General features: G+C 44.3%; 1 protein-coding gene across 1 annotated transcript in view; it reads right to left on the bottom strand.

Annotated features, from left to right (window-relative positions):
• LOC128348207 (tetraspanin-36-like) overlaps nucleotides 1-17865 on the bottom strand; it is a 35163-nt gene extending 17298 nt beyond the window's left edge. Inside the window, exon 1 of the mRNA XM_053303942.1 lies at nucleotides 17446-17865. Within this exon, the coding sequence (XP_053159917.1) occupies nucleotides 17446-17505 (60 nt within the window). The 5' untranslated portion in view covers nucleotides 17506-17865. The remainder of the gene's footprint in view (nucleotides 1-17445) is intronic.
• Nucleotides 17866-20105: the final 2240 nt, after the last annotated feature.

The following is a 20105-nucleotide window of genomic DNA, read 5'->3' as shown; positions in this document are numbered from 1 at the left end:
TCAACAAATGCTTAGTAGAACGTGCAAATGGTGAAATCTTGGACAAAAAGTATTGGCAGCATTTTTAGATTTCCATCTGCAGATGCGCATTTCAACATTCACATTTCCCTGAAATTCTTTGAAGATTTTTACAGCTGCACCCCATGTGGTGAAACCAAGATCTGCCACCAGAAATACAATATTAATTTTAAAATGTGGAATTTCAGCTGTTCAGTTTTCCACGGTTGTACCTTGGCATCCGTGTTCCTTCTAACAGGAAATCCCAGATGTTGTTGACTACAACTCCCAGCCTCCTCAGCCAAGGCCCACTGCAGCTAGGGATTCTGGGAGCTGCAGTCAACATCTGGGATTCCCTCTTACAGGGAACATTGATTGGTGTTCTGACATGAAGACGTATTTAAGAACAGATAACAATGAAAGGCCACTGTTTGTATAAACACATGCTTATTTTCACACCACCTCAAAGGTGTTTTAGCCACACAAGCTTGGACTCCAAATACATCCCACTGAAGTTACATGGCAACACTCCCACTGATTTGAATTCAGCTCTGTTATACCATCTCTAGGAGAGGAGAGCTGGTCTTGTGGTAGCAAGCATGACTTGTCCCCTTAGCCAAGCAGGGTCCGCTCTGGTTGCATATGAATGGGAGACTAGAAGTGTGAGCCCTGTAAGATATTCCCCTCAGGGGATGGAGCCGCTCTGGGAAGAGCAGAAGGTTTCAAGTTCCTTCCCTGGCTTCTCCAAGATAAGGCTGAGAGAGATTCCTGTCTGTAACCTTGGAGAAGCCGCTGCCAGTCTGTGAAGACAATACTGGGCTAGATAGACCAATGGTCTGACTCAGTATATGGCAGCTTCCTATGTTCCCTATCAGATGGAAAGAGTCCTGTTTATGCATTAATCCCATGTATGCTGCACTCAAGGACAGGAATGTCCTTGGGTAGGCTACTAGGGTAGGCTTTTAATGGTCAGTGGTTGTAACTTTCAGGCAAGTCACTTTCAAGCAAGTGAGGAGAGCTGGTCTTGTGGTAGAAGGCATGACTTGTCCCCTTAGCTAAGCAGGGTCCACCCTGGTTGCATATGAATGGGAGACTAGAGGTGTGAGCACTGCAAGAGATTCCCCTCAGGGGATAATGGAGCCGCTCTGGGAAGAGCATCTGAGGTTCCAAGTTCCCTCCCTGGCAGCATCTCCAAGATAAGGCTGAGAAAGATTCCTGCCTGCAACCTTGGAGAAGCTGCTGCCAGTCTGTGAAGATAATACTGAGCTAGATAGACCAATGGTCTGACTCAGTATATGGCAACTTCCTATGTTCCTAATGTCCCAGCTAGCCATAACCTCCAGCACTGACATGCCATGTAGTAATGCCTGCCCCTCGTAGCACCTCCTGCAGAGGCAAGCAGTGAACACAGATAGAGATTCTCCTCCTGATTAAGAATCCTGCAGGGAGGCTCTCTCCCCACTTTCAATCACTGGACTCTGAAGACAAGCGTGGCTTGCCTAACTGGAAGACCATAGGCTCCTTCTAACATTAGTCTGAAGGTTCGCCATGCCTGTGAGAGGTGGGGCGAAGCGAGAGGTAGTCCCGCCCCTGCTGCGTCACTCATCCCTGCACCCCATCACTTATGGGTCCAATTGGGCTTCTCTGAAGAGGGTGGATCGATCCACCCTTGCAATCACAGGTCCGCCTGACATCATGGAGAGCGATTTCCGGCTTCAGACAAGCCCCATCAGGCCTGTGAACGACAGTGCACAGGGATGAGTGATAAAGAGGGGGTGGGACTTCCTCCCCCTTCGCCCCACCGCTCACAGGTATGGCAAGCCTTCAGACTAATTATTATTATTTATTCGATTTCTATGACTGAAGGAACCTCACGTCTCCTACATCCCACAGCAGGTATGGCATATCTGGGATTTTAACTCAGGAATAGGGCTGAGATCATGCTGGATTTCTGCCACATCAGGCTTCAGGAGGAGAATCAGTGCTCATCATACGCACACAAACACACACGTATGTCTAGGCTACTCCCTGACCTGTTAGCTTTCTATGTGCAAGGTAAAGGTACATAGGAACATAGGAAACTGCCATATACTGAGTCAGACCATTGGTCTATCTAGCTCAGTATTGTCTTCACAGACTAGCAGCGGCTTCTCCAAGGTTGCAGGCAGGAATCTCTCTCAGCCTTATCTTGGAGAAGCCAGGGAGGGAACTTGGAACCTTCTGCTCTTCCCAGAGTGGCTCCATCCCCTGAGGGGAATATCTTGCAGTGCTGCTCACACATCAAGTCTCCCATTCATATGCAACCAGGGCAGACCCTGCTTAGCTATAGGGACAAGTCATGCTTGCTACCACAAGACCAGCTCTCCACACTCCAAAGTGTGCTGTCAAGTCGGTGTCAACTCCTGGCGACCACAGAGCCCTGTGGTTGTCTTTGGTAGAATACAGGAGGGGTTGACCATTGCCTCCTCCCGCGCAGTATGAGATAATGCCTTTCAGCATCTTCCTATATCGCGGCTGCCCAATATAGGTGTTTCCCATAGTCTGGGGAACATACCAGCAGGGATTCAAGCCAGCAACCTTTGGCTTACTAGTCAAGTCATTTCCTTGCGCCATTAGGTGCCTCTGCAAAAAAGAAAAGAAAAAGAAAGAAGGCGCTAACACGCACCTACAGCCTTACACAACAGAAGATTTTCTGGATTTATCACTTGAATTTGCCTAGTGTATAAGCCCTCTGCAATCAGGACAACCATTTATTGTTTTTTCAGTTATCACAGATGGGCTAATTAAATAGGCAGGTCAGAAGTACTTTATTAACAAAGCCGTCCTTAATTCCAGCAACTTTGCATTTACCTCTTACTGTAACCAAGTAATTGCTACTTTTCCCTATTATTTATTTATATAAAAACAGAGAGAGAGAGAGAGAGGGAGGGAGGGAGGGAGGGAGGGGTGGGGTGCAGTGGTCCCTCCAATGTTTTTCATTTCTGTGTGGAATGAGTTTTGTTTGGGGCGGCAGTATCAAGGCAGTGTGTGTGCACATGTGCATTCAGAGTGGGGCCCTCCTAATTCAACCTGAGTGGGATCTAAAACTGGGGAGACATTTAAAAACGTGTGAGCGAGCAGCACTTGCGCACACCATCACACCATAGAGGGAACACTGAGTAGGGAGGAGCAACAGCCATTATTGCTTGTCTCAGTAGCCTTCAATACAGTTTGTCCAGCACTTCACCAAGCCCGATCTAATTAAGTCTGCATCACTCCTCTTGCACTCCATCTTGAAAGAGTCACAAAACACAGGATATGGAGCTATTCAGTGAGCAACTGTTCCTATCTAATCCTAGCACAACATATTCCCCATGGCTGTTGCTGGTGCCTCCCACTTGTTTCTTTTTCGACCGTAGAGCCCTTTGGTGACACTTCTTCCTTACATAACCTGCTTTGAGAACTTTGTTGAGAAGGGGTATATGAATATTCTTAATTGCATATATATAAAAACAATGAATAAGACGGTATGACATTTTCCGAATCCACAAGCTTTCTCAAGGACCTCTTTAAAATAAAAAACATACTGTAGAGCAGATGTTCAAAGTTAGCAGACATTTCGATGTGACACATCAGCTTTGGTGCTATACACTAGTGGTTGAAACGTGCTCTTAAATACAATAGCATCATGACTCAGCAAAACTGACAGCAGTTAGCCAATTCTGTTGCAGTACCAATGTCAACCAATCCTTTTTCAAAATTCCCAATATCTCATAATAAGGAAGGAGAGAGTGAAAATACCCTCACACAATAGCTAATGAGTGAGGAGACAGGCAGACTCTTGATCAAAAGATACAAAGACCATTTGGCAGACATTCAGTGCAAAGACAGAACAAAACTGTGGGCAGTGCATGTTAAAGAAAAACATCAAGGTCAAGCAATGAACACTCTTTGCCTTCATATTCATTTTGGCTGTGGAGGCAGATGTTTGAAAATGGAAAATTAGGGAAGCTATGTACATAGAACAGCTGTGCCCTACTATAAATGTAAAAGAAGAAACAAGGGAACCAATTTATTTATGTATCGTTAGATTTGTATACCACCTTTCATTAAAACAATCCCAAGATGCTTCACACAAATATTAAAACAAGACTATTAAAATTACACAATTAAAATACCAAGTTAAAACAAACACACAGATCTGACCAAAAAGATTTAACACAAACATAAGATAACCATACAAAATACAAAGAAGCAACAGTAGAGACAATCATATAATAAAAGCCTGGGTAAAAAGCCAAGATTTCACACGCTTTCTAAAAACTTTGATGGAGACCAAGGAGCGAATAGCCACTGGGAGAGCATTAGAAAGCAATGAAACTCATTGGCTATTGAGTGATAGTATTTTACTCTCTCCTTTATTATGAGATATTAGGGGTTGTGTACCAGGATTGGTTGACATTAGTACGGCAACAGGATTGGCAAAGTGCTGTCAGTTTCACCGAGTTACTGTATTTAAGAGCATGTTTCAGCCACTAGTGTGTGTAGCACCAAAGCTGATGAGCCACACTGAAAAAGCTGCTAACTTTGAACATCTGTTTTATGTTTTTTAATTACATATTAAAGAGGTCTCTGAGAAAGCTTATATAAACATTTATATCCCACCTTCAGGCTGCTGGAGAGCCCCCCCCCGCCCCCGAAGAGGCTAAAAATAGATTTAACAAACACTTCTGGGCTACAGAAGCATTCCCTAAGAGGTACACCATGGCCCGCCAGCGTCCATGCTGACTCACTCCAAGTCACCTCCAAAAACAGGGAGTTTAAACTCCTGACTTTTGGAACAGAGACTTGCCCGATAATGCACTAGGAAGGATCTGTCCCTCATGGTACATATGGGAATGAACCAGTAGCTCAGTGGAAGAGTTATCTGCTTTGCATGCAGAAGGTCCCGGGATTACTCCCTGGCACCTCCAGGCACGGCTGGGAAAGGCTCCCGTTTGAAACATGGGAGAAGCTGCTACCAGTCAGTGTAGACAATACTGAGCTTTGAAAAGCAGCTACTAAATAAGACAGAAGTACTGGCTGTGAGGGGGTCAGAACTCAAGAGATGGTTTAGATCTACCTGTTCTGGATGCGGTGACACCTTCGCAGAATTAACAAGTACATAGCTTGGGATTGTTCCTGGATCCCAGCCTCTCTCTGGTTTCTCAGGTTGAGACAGTGGCCAGGGGCTCTTTTTAGCAGCTTTGGCTTATACGTCAGCTACACTCATTTCTGGAAGTAAATGACCTTAAAATAGTGGTACATACACTGGTAACCTCCAGGCTTGACTACTGCAATGCAGTCTACATGGTGCTGCCTTTTTACATAGTCCAGAAACTACAATTAGTGCAGAATGCTGCAGTCAGACTGGTCTCCGGGATAAGCCGAAGAGACCATATAACACTGATCTTAGAAGAACTACACAGGCTGCCGATAAGTTTCTGAGCGAAATACGAAGAGCTGGTTATTACCTATAAAGCCCTCAACAACTTGGGTTCAGAGTATTTAAGAGAGTGCGGTTTACACAGATAAATAATAAATAAATGATAGTTTGTCATGAACCCTCCTGCCCATTAAGAAAATCTGGGGAGGTTTGGTTACAGTTACCATCAGCTATTGCACATGAGGGGCAGCCATTTGATGGGGTTAGCCTGGTTAACACAAAAAACAACAACCACTTTGCCAAACAGGCCTCACAAATGGTCAACACAGTCCGCTGAGCAATGGGCCGGGGCAGACAGCGGGGTGGATTCTGCACAGAGTTGGGTAGTGGAGTGGTAGTGGTGTGACATCTTATGCACTTTAAAGGCATAATATCTACATGAAACCGCTGGGTGAGGTCATCAGGAGATTTGGTGCTGGGTGTTATCAGTATGCTGATGACACCCAAATCTACTTCTCCTTTTCATCTTCAGGAAATGGCACTCACTCTTTAAATGCCTGCCTACAGGCAGTAATGGGCTGGATGAGGGAGAACAAATTGAAGCTGAATCCAAGCAAGACGGAGGTGCTCTTTGTGGGGGCTCAGAATCTGAGGAGTGAGTTAGAACTCCCTGTGCTGGATGGGGTTACACTCTCCCAGAAGGAGCAGGTGCGCAGCTTGGGAGTACTCCTGGACCCAGGCCTCACCCTGGTTTTTCAGGTGGAGGCCATGGCCAGGAGTGCTTTCTATCAGCTTCGTCTGATTCGACAGCTGCGTCCATTCCTTGAGGAGGATGACCTCAAAACAGTGGTGCACAAGCTGGTAACCTCCCGGATTGACTATGGCAATGCGCTCTACGTGGGGCTGCCTTTGTAAGTAGTTCAGAAACTTCAATTAGTTCAGAATGCGGCAGCCAGATTGGTCTCTGGGGTAACCCGGAGAGACCATATTACACCTATTTTGAAACAATTGCACTGGCTGCCGATATGTTTCCGGGCAAAATACAAAGTGCTGGTGATTACCTTTAAAGCCCTGAACGGCTTAGGCCCGAGTTACCTTAGAGAGCGCCTTCTTCTGTGTGATCCCCACCGCACATTAAGGTCATCTGAGGAGGTTCGTCTCCAGTTACCACCAGCTCATCTGGTGGCAACTCAGAGGCGGGCCTTCTCTATAGCTGCTCCGGGGCTGTGGAATGCGCTCCCTGCGGAAATCCGTAATTTGAATTCTCTATTAGCCTTCAGGAGAGCCCTTAAAACGTATTTCTTTGGCCTGGCTTTCTAGGGTTTTTAAATTCTAACCCAATTTTGGGGCTTTTAATTACTGTAAACTGTTTAATTGCTGTTTTAAAGTGTTTTTAAATTTTTAATTGTTGCTATATTGTTTTTAATTTGTTTTAGCTTTTTATTGTTTTAGAGGCTTGTTTTAATTGTAAACCGCCCTGAGCCATTTCGGAAGGGCGGTATATCAATCAATCAATCAATCAATCAATCAATCAATCAAATAAATAAATAAATAAATTGATTCTTCACTGCCCCCCACCTCAGCTCCCAAGTATAACTTTGGCACCCACATTCAGTTAAAGTGACATTCTGCACAATACGACAGAAAGTCATACTTCGCCTACGGAGTCAAAAACCCTTGAGCCAAAGTAATATCCTGTAAAATAAATAAAATACACCCTAGCACGGGTGGAGGGAGAGAATGTACTGTAACCTGGTTTGCTCTCATCTCATAGCCTTTCATCTTTTTATCTGAGGATTTTTATCTGCAGATCCGATATTCGCGGTTTCTTGTATCCACAGTTCTGCGAGGTCAGGTAACTGACACCCGACTTTGGCATACGTGAAAAACAAATGCTTAATTTCGTGTATCCATGGTTTGGAGCCATTCGGTGGCTCATTTAGTAAGAAAAGACCTTCTTTCCCCTCATGAAAAGTCATGGAACAATGGAAGAATTTGGACTTCTGGGAAGCATTGCTGGATAGCTGGAGGTCTGCAGAGGAATGTAGGGCACCTTATTTCACTCTTTTAAACTTTTTGGCTATTATTTCAATGATTTTCAGGCCTCCAGGAACCTAACCCCTGCAATCTCACTGACTTAATGCCTCGATATCCAGTTTCCGTATCCATGGTAGTAGTGGAGAACAGACCCCTTGCAGATACAGAGGTCCACCTGTTCAGCAATACAAAGAGCTTGAAATGAAAACCAAACAGAATACTGCCAGCTTGAAAAACAAGGGGAATTGTAAAGAGCAGGATGTAATGGAGTAAACCCTCAGTGGAATATGCAAATGTTGAATGAGCTTCTTCCTACCCTTTGCCCAGCGAAGGACAGGGAAAAGGATATGCTGGCTCCCACAGAATGAGAGACAAGGTTCTTAATGCAGGGGTTCTCTAAACTTGGGTCTCCAGATGTTGTTGGGCTACAACAGGGTACATTAAATCAGACTCAATTGTTGAGGTGTACACATGAAAAAAAGCAAAAAAGCCAATGATCAGAAGCTACAAGAGCCCTTTGAGAAAGAGAACTGTAAACAGAGTTAACATTATCTTCTGGCCTGAACTTCTTTATATGCATAATTGGAGGTTTAGTCAGCTTTTTCCAAGAATGAATGGCGATTTGACGCATTGTTTGAGAAATATGCAAAAAATAGGGTTATTACAAAATATAGGGTATTAAAATATTTTTAGACTTCTGAAAGGCGGATAATTTGGTTACCGTGTGTGTGTCCATCCCCCAATAACGTTTGCTCTTACAATAGATACAAACCAAAATTCACAGCACATGGGAGGTGACCCTAGCTAAGAGTTACCAAGTTGACCAAAAGCAGACTATTATTTCTACTCCGAACTACTTGTTTTTCTGCTTTTTACCTTGAAAGGTTAACTTTGAAACAAAACAAAGCTTTAGCTACCAAGAAGTAAGAGTCCTGGGGAGGACTGTGAGGAATAAGCTTTATCCGGCAAAGCCCAAATGGGTTAATCAATGGCACAGCTACCACTGAACTGGGTGTGTGTGTTTCAAATGTGCAACTGATGCCAAGGAACCTCCCCCCACCCCACCCCCGCCAAGGGCACCCAGTCAATGAACAAAGCACTTGCCAGCTAGGGGAGGATAACACAACCACGCTCTGATGCCAGGCACGCACGCCCCCCGCCCCGAGTCAGCATGCTTCTGACACCAGCACAAGGGGTATGGACAGCATGGAGTTGCATGTCCGGACCAAGCACAGGTACTTTGCATATGCTCCAAGAACACTCCTCATTCCAGCGCATTCAGAAAAAGTTCAGTTGTGTGCTCTTACCTGAGCTGAAAGAGGACCAGCATGCTGATTTTGCAATATGGCCAATATGATTTTGCAATAGGATATTTTCTGCAATATATGCAGGGGGCCTGTATGTGGTATCAGGCAGCTACTACCATCTTCTAGGACAGGGTGGGCAGACATAAGCTTTCCTGGTGGCACTTTTTTTTCTTTTTTGGCCAGAGCTTAAGGGCTACCAGCACAGAATAGTGGCTTGGGGAAGCAGAACTAGCCACAAAATGGCAGCTTGTGCAAGAATTTACATTGAGAGCACAAGGGATTTTAATATTAGCCCACCTGAATTTCAGGATAGTTTTGCTGGAGGACAGGAGAGAAACAAGTGGTGTTACTTTGAGGGAGAAGAAATTGGAGAGAAATTAAGAGCAACTCTGAACACTGGGGTGGGGGAGGGGGGAGATATTAAAAACCAGCCAATCAACCAATTTGCAGTATTATCTGGAAAGGAAGGGAGAGTGTAGATCCAAAAGCCTGGAGCTACCTCAGCGTTGCCAACTAGCAGCTTTTATAGAGGACCTGTAATTGTTTTGGGGACCAAATGGCATTTTTTGTATGTGTTGTGGTGTCCGAAGTTCTAGGGAGCAGCTGGAACATTTTGTTCGCTCAGAACACTTTCCTCTCATGCTTCTCTTTCTCAGTCTCCTTCCCCTTCCTATTGACCATCCATCCAGTGGGGAAGCCAGAGGGAAGGTTCTGCTTCAGTGGCAGGTTGCAGAGCCACAGTGAAACCTTCTATTGAAAAGCAGTATATAAATGTAGTCTCAGACAACAGCAAGCGAGAGGGAGACCGTGCATGCTCTGCTGCGCCAGCATGCATAGAGGCTGGCTGGCTGCCCGGCTGCCCTGCCTCAAGCCAAGAGGTGAACTTGCTGGCCTGGCTAGGGAGAGCAGGCTGGGTGACCAGGACAGAGGACTGTGTGTGTCGTAAACCTAACCAGGCGAGGAATTTACTACGGTTAAGAAGCAGGGGCCTTGCGAACTCTGCAGCAGACATACAGCTCACCTGGTCATCAGCTTCACAGTGGTGAGCTGTATTTATTCTCAAACTATCCAATTTTTATCCAAATATGCATACATAATACCAATAAACATACAAATTTTATGCAAAGTGGAGACTTTTTGGTTAAAAGCATCCTATTTTCCTGGTGATGAATGTCGACCTTTTTCACCATTCTGGACCCAGCAACCCTACCTCAGATACACCCAAGAGCCACCAGAAGCTCCTGAGCTAACCAATGACCACCCCTGCTCTACCACTACTCAGAATCAGTCTTTTCCCATAAACTTCACTTGTCAAATTTCAACTTCTCGCAGTGATACGAGTCCTGCCAGAGAAAGATAAAATCCGTAAGACTGTAGTCTATCTCTCTATCTCACAAGAGCAGAGGATGATGAATAACTGGGATTTCTATACCCAGTGAACGATCCTCAAGGGTCAATGTCCTCCCAGACCTTTTACCCTTTTTCCTAGAACATACCCTGTTTCCCCAAAAGTAAGACCTACCCCGAAAGTAAGACCTAGCAGTAATTTCTGATGTACCGCTAATTGCCCTAGTGCTTTTTGGGGGGCTAAAATTAATATAAGACACTGTCTTATTTTCAGGGAAACACGGGTACTACTGTTTTTTCTCTTTAAAAAAAGAAAGAGAATTAATGAAATCCCCCTGCAGGTCTGGAAAGTTCCAAAATACCCAATGGAATTTCCCCCCTCCACACAAGCACACTTCAAGCAAATAATCTGGGCAATAACCATAAATGAATCCAATGCCATGGTTTCCATAACACACATGGTCATTGGTGTTTTCTTGACCGTTTGCCCCCCTGTCAGTACTCCCTCTAATAAGGTGTGCGCACGTGCACCGGCTCACAGATTTTTTGATGTCTGCTCAGTTAATTTTAGATCCCACTCAGGCTGAATCAGAAAGGACCCACACTGAATGCATGCATGCACACACTACCTTGGTAACTTGGCCCCTGCTAACTTGGCAAAGAGGCACCTTTTAACATGGTGATTCTCTTTATTTAGCAGGGGGAGAGTAACTGGACCTATCCACCCCCAGCACAGTACTTCCAGGGATTTTTGCTGGTGTCTATCTTATGTTTCTTTTTAGATTGTGAGCCCATTGGGGACAGGGATCCATCTTATTTATTTATTATTTCTCTGTGTAACTCGCCCTGAGCCATTTTTGGAAGAGCGGTATAGAAATCGAATAAAACAAATAAATACTGCTGCCCAGAACAAAATTCATTCTGCACACAGATGGGGGGGGGAAACAGAGAGAACACCGCCCTAGGTTTACCCCCTTATGACTTCTCCGTCGACCTCAAAGCTGCACAAGGCCCTCCTGCAGATGCCAGACTACAACTTCCATCATCTCTATTGGCCACCGCGGCTGGAAAGGATGGGAGCTGTAGTCCAAAAACAACTAGTGGGTGGGACGAAGTTGTGCAGTCCTGCTCTACCCATTTGCTACACCCACCCTCAAGGTAACCAGAGGAATGCACTGAGTGCTTGCACCTCCAGCTTCACATTCTTGCTTACGTTCAAGTTGCTCTTGCCACAGCCTGCTTGACTTGTTTATTCTCTGTGCATTTTCCGTAGAAGTCAATTACTGAACTTAAGACCAACCACCAACATATTAAGGACCAAAGAGATGCACAGCTCTGTTTTCCCAACTTTGGGCCCCCAGATACTGTTGGTCTACAACTCCCACCGTCCTTCGCCATTGTGGCTGAGGATGATGGGGACCCAAGGCTTGGAAGTCCAAGTCCTATGATTAAATAATTTTCAAGGAATTCTCCAGAAGAGCCTGGCAGAATGCTGAGAAGCTGAAATTTTTGGTTGCTGCAGATGAACTGTTGAGGGGAGATGGTCAAGAGAGAATATGCTTAGTCAACCCCCCCCACACACACACACACTCCCTTCCTGCCCCAGCATCATCACCACCTTGCACCTGTTTACTGCTGGGCCCTGTGGTATCCCTGCCCAATAATGTGAGTTCTCCCCCTCCCCAGGAGTAACCTTTCCCCACAAAGGCAAACCAAGGAAGATCCTCTGTGCAGCCCATAAGAGACACACATATACCTCTCAACTTAGACTAGGGTTGAGCAGACTTGAGGTTTCCAGGTGCTAAACAAACTTCTTTCCCCCCACGGGCAGCTTATTCAAAAATGTACACTAATAGCATCAGGAATTTTCACACCCAAACCCCTGAATTCCAGGAGAATTTTGCTGCAAGACAGGAGAGAAGTGAGAAGCTGCTTGGTGGGGGGGGGGGGAAGTGGAGAGAAATCACGTGAAAAAGAGCAATATTAAAAATGGGGCAGCCATTCCCCTGCTCAGAACAACCAATCGGATTTGCAGTATTGCCTGAGAAGCAGGCCCAAAAGCCTAAAGAGCTGCATCAGCCAAACCCAGGAGTTACCAGTAGCTTCTGAGCTACCCTGTGCCCATCCCTGACTCAGACAATGCCATGCATCCAACAGAGTATGGGCTGTGCCCACAATTGAGCTTACCTGTGGAACACAGCCTAATGTGTCAGATGCATGGCACTGTCTGAGTTGGGGAGGGGTGTACATATTCCTTTTGGGGAAAGCAGGGGGCTTTTCTTGGTTCACAATCCATCTAAAGTTAGCACAGGACTCAGAGTACCGTTTTAGAATATAGGAGTCTGCTCCATCTCCTATACCAGGGCTACTCAACTTCTGCAGATATTGGCCTACAACTCCCATCATCCATAACTATTGGGCATGGTGCAAGGGATGCTGGGAGTTCTAGCCCCAAAACTGCAGCTGGAGGCCTGCAGTTGAGTAGCCCTGTTCTATATTATAAAATCATGTTCAAGAATTACTTTTCCAGCCTGCTCTACCTCCAGAGAACCAAGTGCAGCATACATGGCATACATGTCCCTCTCAGTTTCTTCCAAACAACTTTGTGAAGTAGGTTAGGCTAGTAACTCTCTGCTCATGGTTAGTATTTAATATACCATCCTTCCTCCTAAGATGTTCAGGGTGACAAACATGCCCCCTGCCCCGTTTTGTCCTCACAACAACCCTGTGAGGTACGTTGGGCAGAGACAGAAGGACTGGCCCAAGGTCATTCTGTGAATATCATGGTCAAGTAGGGGGTTGAACGTGGGTCTCTCCCAATCTTAGTCCAACACTAGCCCTGTTCAGAAATTACATTATGCAGATATCTGTACGCATTTTTGGGCAAATGACTGTACGTGCATTCATTTCAAAACTGATTCTGGGTACAGAGAGGAAGAACACTACTGTACGTACGCTGGATGTAGCATATGAATAACCATACATGTGTGGAACATAGTGTTTGAATAGGGCTACTCTAACCACTACACCACATTTGCTCCAAGGTTACCAAACGGGTTTTATGGAAGAGTCAAGGAACTACAAAGGTAGTGTTACTATTTCCCTGGAAATGAGCACAGCAACATCATCACATGAGTAGTTTCCAGCACTCTGTGGCCACTACAGAAGACTACACAGACCGATTTAGCTGCTCCCCTTTGGATGCCATCAGTGGAGAGGATACAGCTGAGATCAGTTGATCTGAAAGGGTCAAGTGACCACAATGTATACATGAAGGCTATCTCAACTTCAACCAGTCCAATCTGAAACTGGGCCAGGGGACAGCTCTCATACTAGAAACCCCATTTTTACATGATTTAGTTAGATTTATATGTCGCCCTACTCCCATAGGACTCAGGGCAGCTTACAAACAATAACATATACAGCAACACAATTCTATAAAATACATAATGTCACAATGTTATAACCCCAACCCCATACAGTACTCATTCCACATGACACAGTAACCATGGATTACAAGACCACTCTACAACCAGCTATCTCAGCGACCGAACACCCAACGGAACATTTCAGTCTTACATGCCTTGTGGAAGGCCAACAGATCATGGAGAGCTCTGATATTATCTGGGAGACCGTTCCATAGAACTGGGACCACCACTGAGAAGGCCCTGGCTCTTGCTGATTGCAGTTTAATATCCCCAGGGCCCGAGATCACCAAGGTATTACTTGTGGCCGATCTCAGGACCCGGCGAGGGACATATCAAACAAGGCGGTCCTGGAGATATGGAGGGCCCATACCATGTAGGGCTTTAAATGTTAAAGTTAATACCTTAAACCTAACCCGGACCTCAACCGGCAACCAGTACAGCTGAAAGAGCAAAGGTGTCACATGTGCTCGCCAAGGCGCCTTAATAAGATAAGATGGCTCTTCCCCCTGCCCCCGTCCAATCACTTTAACCGCTGACAGAAAGAACTGCAGTCCTCTTGCCCCTACTAATAGCCTATCAAAGCTGATCTACATTCAACAAGAACCAAGTGATATCGCTGCCTGGGACTGTATCACTTTAAAATGTAGGGGCAAATCTCACATTTGAATGCCAGCCTCCCACCCCCATGTCACAAACTCCACCACCTGTGTAAAGCTAGCACAAAAGGGCAGAGATCGGGCTCAAACAAAATATGCAGGGTGTGGGGGGGTTGCACTGTCATTTCCTCCACTAGTACATTCACATGTTACTTGTAATACTTTTTCGGAATCCGGGTTGGATCTTGGCCTCAAGAGGCTACCATCGTGGTGAGGGAGCTGCAGTTTTTTGCACCAGCAGGTACCCACTTTTGCTGTGGTTTCAAGTTAACTTGAAAAAGAGAAGCGGATGTTATCATGAAGGGCAGCAACAATGCAGTCTGCTTCCTTTTTTTATTTTAATGCAAGGCAAATCTCTACAGCGACTTGCAATTAAGGAACCTAAGTTCCCTTCCTGCAACCACACACTTAAGAAATGCAAGAAGCCCAACCTTTTGACCTATTGAGGGTGACCCAACATCAAGGAGGGGGACCCAGCATCCAGATGACTACCTTCCATAGTCATGCAGAAAAGCAAAATGTTTTGATAGTGTTTACAGTATGGGGAATTCGGGGGGGGGGGTACTTACTGAAACCTACAAGCCCCTTCCCCTTATTCACCCCAGTTTTAGCCACATCATACCCACTCATAGCCTTCTAAAAACCAGCAAGGGTGGGGTAGGACCTTCCCTGTTTGTGGAGCAGTGGAGTATATGCAATTGTTTCCACCCCTGCAGCACCTGCCCAAACCCAATCTGAATAAATCACTGAGGCAGCAACCATGCTCACACACTTCCTATGGATAAAGCACCTGGAAAACATTAATTGCACCTTTGAAATAGCCAAGCTTGCCTATGCACTGCATCAATTCATTACAGCTAATGGATTTTATGAAACAATGTGTTTTTAGAAACTGAAGATGTTCAGGGGGAGGGGAAAGTATTTGAAAATTTTCAACCCCACATCTCTGCATGCAAACTACCAAGTCAACATCCTCTTAAATGCAGTTCATGCATTTAAAACAAAAATAATTTTAAAAATGCCCCGTGGTACATCTCTTGGATGGTATCACATTGCACTGAAGTTGTGATAGAAAAAGGAGGATTTTTTTAACAGGGCAGTACTGACTGACATAAGAAAACAAAAGCATAATTAACATATTTACAGCATCCCAAGTTGTTCTCTGCATTTATCAAAACAGAGCTGAAAGTGATCCAGCAGATAATCTATGCACAATCTGCATTTGAGAACCAGTGTCTAAAGACACACTGGACTTTACTGCAACTCAAACTTACTAGTGTTTTCACACTAGAATTGCTAGCTGTCTTTCTGACTGGGCTCTTGTACCCGATCAGCAGAAGTCCAGTTGGTGGGAGTTCCCTCACCACTACATCTGCTCCCTGAGAAACAGTTTCACCACTTGAATTTCTGCAGGTGTTAAAGGTACACAGACCCTGGTAGAAACAACTGGCAATCCTAGTTTACCTATGGCATTCAGAGCACTCATTGCACACTGAGAAAGCAGTTAAAACTGCACAGCAAGAAGATACCACTGGGTTTTGTTTCCTGGTACTAGCTTTGCTTCTGTGCCTTAAACAGAAATGAAACTGAAGCTTCCTCTGGCATGGAGGTAAGATAATAGTAAAAACCGCACCTGCCGAGTTTCTAGAAGAACTTTTCAACTCTCAGGCTGCTCAGGCAGGGTGTGTAAAGCTGTGAAAACACAGGAAACCGGAATCCAACCATGTTGTCTCTACTAGTGACATCAACCAGCCAGTTCAGAACAGGGCAGTCATGAGAGCTGTGTTGGTCATACTGAAATCCGGCAGATAACACCACCCCTATCTCTGTCAACGCAAGAAAAGTATTACTGGGCACAGTTCTGCTTGCCATGCCCCTGCTAAAGATGCCGATGCCTTTCCAGGAAAAAGAGAGATAATCCTCATTCAGAAAGCAGAAGGGATCCACTATCTTTAAGGAGTCTCAAATGTATGGAGATTGGCACGAGGAAAGATAGTATACAGTACAGTCATATGTCAATTGGAGTAGATTGGTCTATCCAAGATGAAACCACTTGCTACGACCATCTTTCCTAGCCCTACCACTAGAAATCTCAACAGATCCAAGATATACTGAATTCAAAGGTTTACCACTGAACCAAGGAAAGTTTTTGTTACAGAGTAGAAGATAGTGGAAAGCTACAATCAGTTTTTTTCTTATGTTTGTTCATCAAGGGCCTCTGGGTGACATGAACAGTGCTTTCTTACCATGGCATCCTCACAATAGTCTTGTATATCTTATTATACAGAGCCAGTATGGTGTAGTGTTTAGAGTGCTGGACTAGGACTGGGGAGACCCGAGTTCAAATCCCCATTCAGCCATGAAACTAGCTGGCAGACTCTGGGCCAGTCACTTCTCTCTCAGCTTAACCTACTTCACAGGGTTGTCGTGAGGAGAAACTCAAGTATGTAGTACACCGCTCTGGGCTCCTTGGAGGAAGAGCGGGATATAAATATAATAATAATTATTATTTTTAATGTGAACTGCTTTGATAACTTTTTTTTAAAGCAATGTAAAAAAAAAAAAAGACTAAGATATAACCACTTGTAACAAAATTACACATGACAGCCGAGCAAAGATGTAGACCCAAGTCAAACAGCCCAACCCTTTACATGTCCAGTGCAGCTAAGGGTCCAATTCACACATCAGTAAGTCCTCTGTTCAAGTCTAACTTTTCACAGGGTAGTTCAAGGCAAGCCACCCCTCTCACACAATACAAGGATAAAACTAGTTAACTTATAGGGTTGTTGTAAGGATAAAACATGTGCAGGACTTTGAATACTTAGCTGCTAACAGAAGAAATTCTGCTTTCAAAAGAGCTTACTCCCAAGTATACAATATGCATAGCAGTAGCAATCTTTTGACTCTTTTAATTTTTAAACTTACCCCTTACAGTTAATTGTTGCATGGTTTAATAGTCTGTCTGATGAGATGGTACCACTGTTATATTGTATTGTTTCTGCCTTTCACTTTTTATAAGACACTCCAAGAACTTCAAACTACAGAAAGTGGCTGAACTTCAAACTACAGAAATTATGCACAATTGGCACATTTCTTCAGGAAGTTTTACTTAAATCACCACCGCTCCGATTTCCAAGTAAACTGGTACAAAATCAGGCCATAATTTCATAACACTCCATTACAATGGCTGTGCTTACAGATTGAAGGAATAATTCATATTGGGGGTGGGGGGAGTAGAATAAGATCCAAGATGCACGCCATCCACTTACCCAGAAGATTAAGCTGATCAGTAGCAACACTGTCTTGGATGTAATCACTCCGCAGTCCATGCTGTCCTCTGTATGTGTTCGTAGAAATGAAGTGGAAAAGAACAGACACCCAAATCAAAGCTTTTGGTGCTTCCCAAACAAAGCAATTAAACTTCTGTACGACACAGCTTCACACTCCCTCCTGGAGGACTCTCTCCCACGCCTTTTGGGGCTTCTAGCTGAGCATTACCAGTTATCACATGATCCACTCCCTACCCTCCCTAGTCACATGTTTTTTTTATGTACAGTGCAAAACAACGCTTTACTGTAGGCTCATATTGCTTGCCTGGACTCCTCAGAATTATGACTAACAGGGCTACCGTAAGCCTGCTAAACTAGCAGTCTAAAAAAGCTACTTTACCAGATGGTTACTAATAGCAGGCCCACCAGAATCTGACCTTCCCCCCAAATAAAAGCCTGGTCTCGTCTAACTTAATTTAAGTTAGCTGCACATTGCTAAGTAGGGTTGCCTATTACCATGGTTTCAGCCAGTCTCTGTGGTTTTGTCTTTAACAGCAGATATTTTCTGAAGATATTAGAAGATGATAAGGTGCATTGTACTTTGTTATGTTGCTTATTATTTTTGCCTGCAAAATGCTGGCAAACACAGAAAAGCAGGCCAGGCTGTTGTTTTTCTGATTTATTTAATGTTCCATTTATATACTGCCTTTCATAAATCACAAGGTGGTTTCCAATTTAAAAAATGTTAAAACTAAGGTTGCCAATGCTGATCAAAACTTTTCATGGAGGTTTTTTCCTCAGTACTTTTTGTTTGTTTTGTTTTGACAATATCATGCCATTAAAATCTCCAGAATTGCTTTTAATAGTCAGCTGGAAATTGAGGCTGATTCCTCAAAACTCTAGGCCATTTCTGGAGGAATGCCCCCCCCCCATTTCTGAGCCCCGAAGGCTCAGAACTCACAGTTACTCTATACCAGGCTTTCCCAGCCTCCATATGCTGTGTGTTGGACTACAACTCCTATCATCCCCCAACCACAACGGCTTATGACTGAGGATGATGGAAGTTGTAGTTCAACATCATCTGGGAACTCAAGCCTCGGAAGGAAACCACTGTGAATCTTTGAGGGAAAACACAAACTAATGCCTCATGCCGCATGAACCTATGCCTCCTCACTCAGAAGTAACACAGTCAATGACCTACTCCATACACTCCAACGCCCCATAGATAAAAACAGGGACGTGACTGTAACATCTCAGTTCTATATCATGCCAAGAATCACTGCCCAAGGCTTCTCTACTAACACCATGACACAGCTGCTGAAGGCTGAACTCCATCTGTTTATGCTAAATTCATTTAGCATAAGCCAGTGTGGTGAAGTGGTTAGAGTGCTGGACTAGGACTGGGGAGACCTGAGTTCAAATCCCCATTCAGCCATGAAACTAGCTGGGTGACTCTGGGCCAGTCACTTCTCTCTCAGCCTAACCTACTTCACAGGGTTGTTGTGAAAGGGAAACTCAAGTACACCGCTCTGGGCTCCTTGGAGGAAGAGTGGGATATAATTTTTTTTAAAAAAATAATAAATAATAATTTATTCTGCAATAGCTTGTCTTTTGCTGGTTGGAAAGCCAAGAGGGTATAAATTGTTATTTGGGATAAAAGATAGATTGGAAAAACACAATAGTCCTACAAGAGCTAGGCCCAGGGTATTTAAGCGAATGCCTACAATTGTCACTGGCTCATCTGGTGCTGACTCAGGGTCAGGCCTTCCCTATAGCCATCCTCTGGTTGCCCTCCTCATTGCTGGAGTAAGAGGTTTCATATCTCTGGTGGCTTTTAGGAAGGTCTTGAGAACATACCTTTTTAACCAGTTTTTTGGTTGCTGTTTTTTAAATACACACACACACACACACACACATACATATAATGGTTGATTTGTTTTTGTTGTATGCCACCATGAGATTTTATAAATTGGCAGTATAAAAATAAAATAAAATAAAAGATATGCTATAAGCTAAACCAAGGGTTTCCAACCTAGGATTCCCAGATGTTCTTGAACTACAACTCCCTCAATCCTCAATGGAATTGTTTTTGGGGGTTTTTTTTGGTCTCTCTCACACATTGATTGATTGATTAAATGCCAGCAAGTTGGTGTTGACTCTTAATGACCACATAGATAGATTCTCTCCAGGAAGATCTGTCTTCAACTTGGCCTTTAAGGTGCCTCCATTGCTGTCGTAATCGAGTCCCTCCACCTTGCTGCTGGTCATCCTCTCCTTCTCTTTCCTTCAAGTTTTCCCAGCATTATCGACTTCTCAAGGGAGCTGGGTTTTCACATCATGTGTCCTAAGTATGATAGTTTGAGCCTGGTCATTTGTGCCTCAAGTGAAAATTCTGGATTGATTTGTTCTAGGATCCATTTGTTTGTTTTCCTGGCTGTCCATGGTATCCTCAAAAGTCTTTTCCAGCACCAAAGTTCAAAAGCATCAATGCTTTTTCTATCTTGCTTCTTCAAAGACCAGCTTTTGCATCCATAGAGTATCACGGGGAAAACCATTGTCAGAACGATTCTAATCTTTGTAGGTAAAGATACATTACAACATCTAAATATGTCTCCCTATATTATACTGTTTCCCAGGCCAGGGTCCATTTCTTTTTGCTG

The sequence above is a fragment of the Hemicordylus capensis genome, chromosome 2 (genome assembly GCF_027244095.1).
Source record: "Hemicordylus capensis ecotype Gifberg chromosome 2, rHemCap1.1.pri, whole genome shotgun sequence".
Lineage (NCBI taxonomy): Eukaryota > Metazoa > Chordata > Lepidosauria > Squamata > Cordylidae > Hemicordylus > Hemicordylus capensis.
The sequence above is the reverse complement of the archived record's forward strand: the minus strand, read 5'-3'. Positions and strand labels throughout refer to the sequence as shown.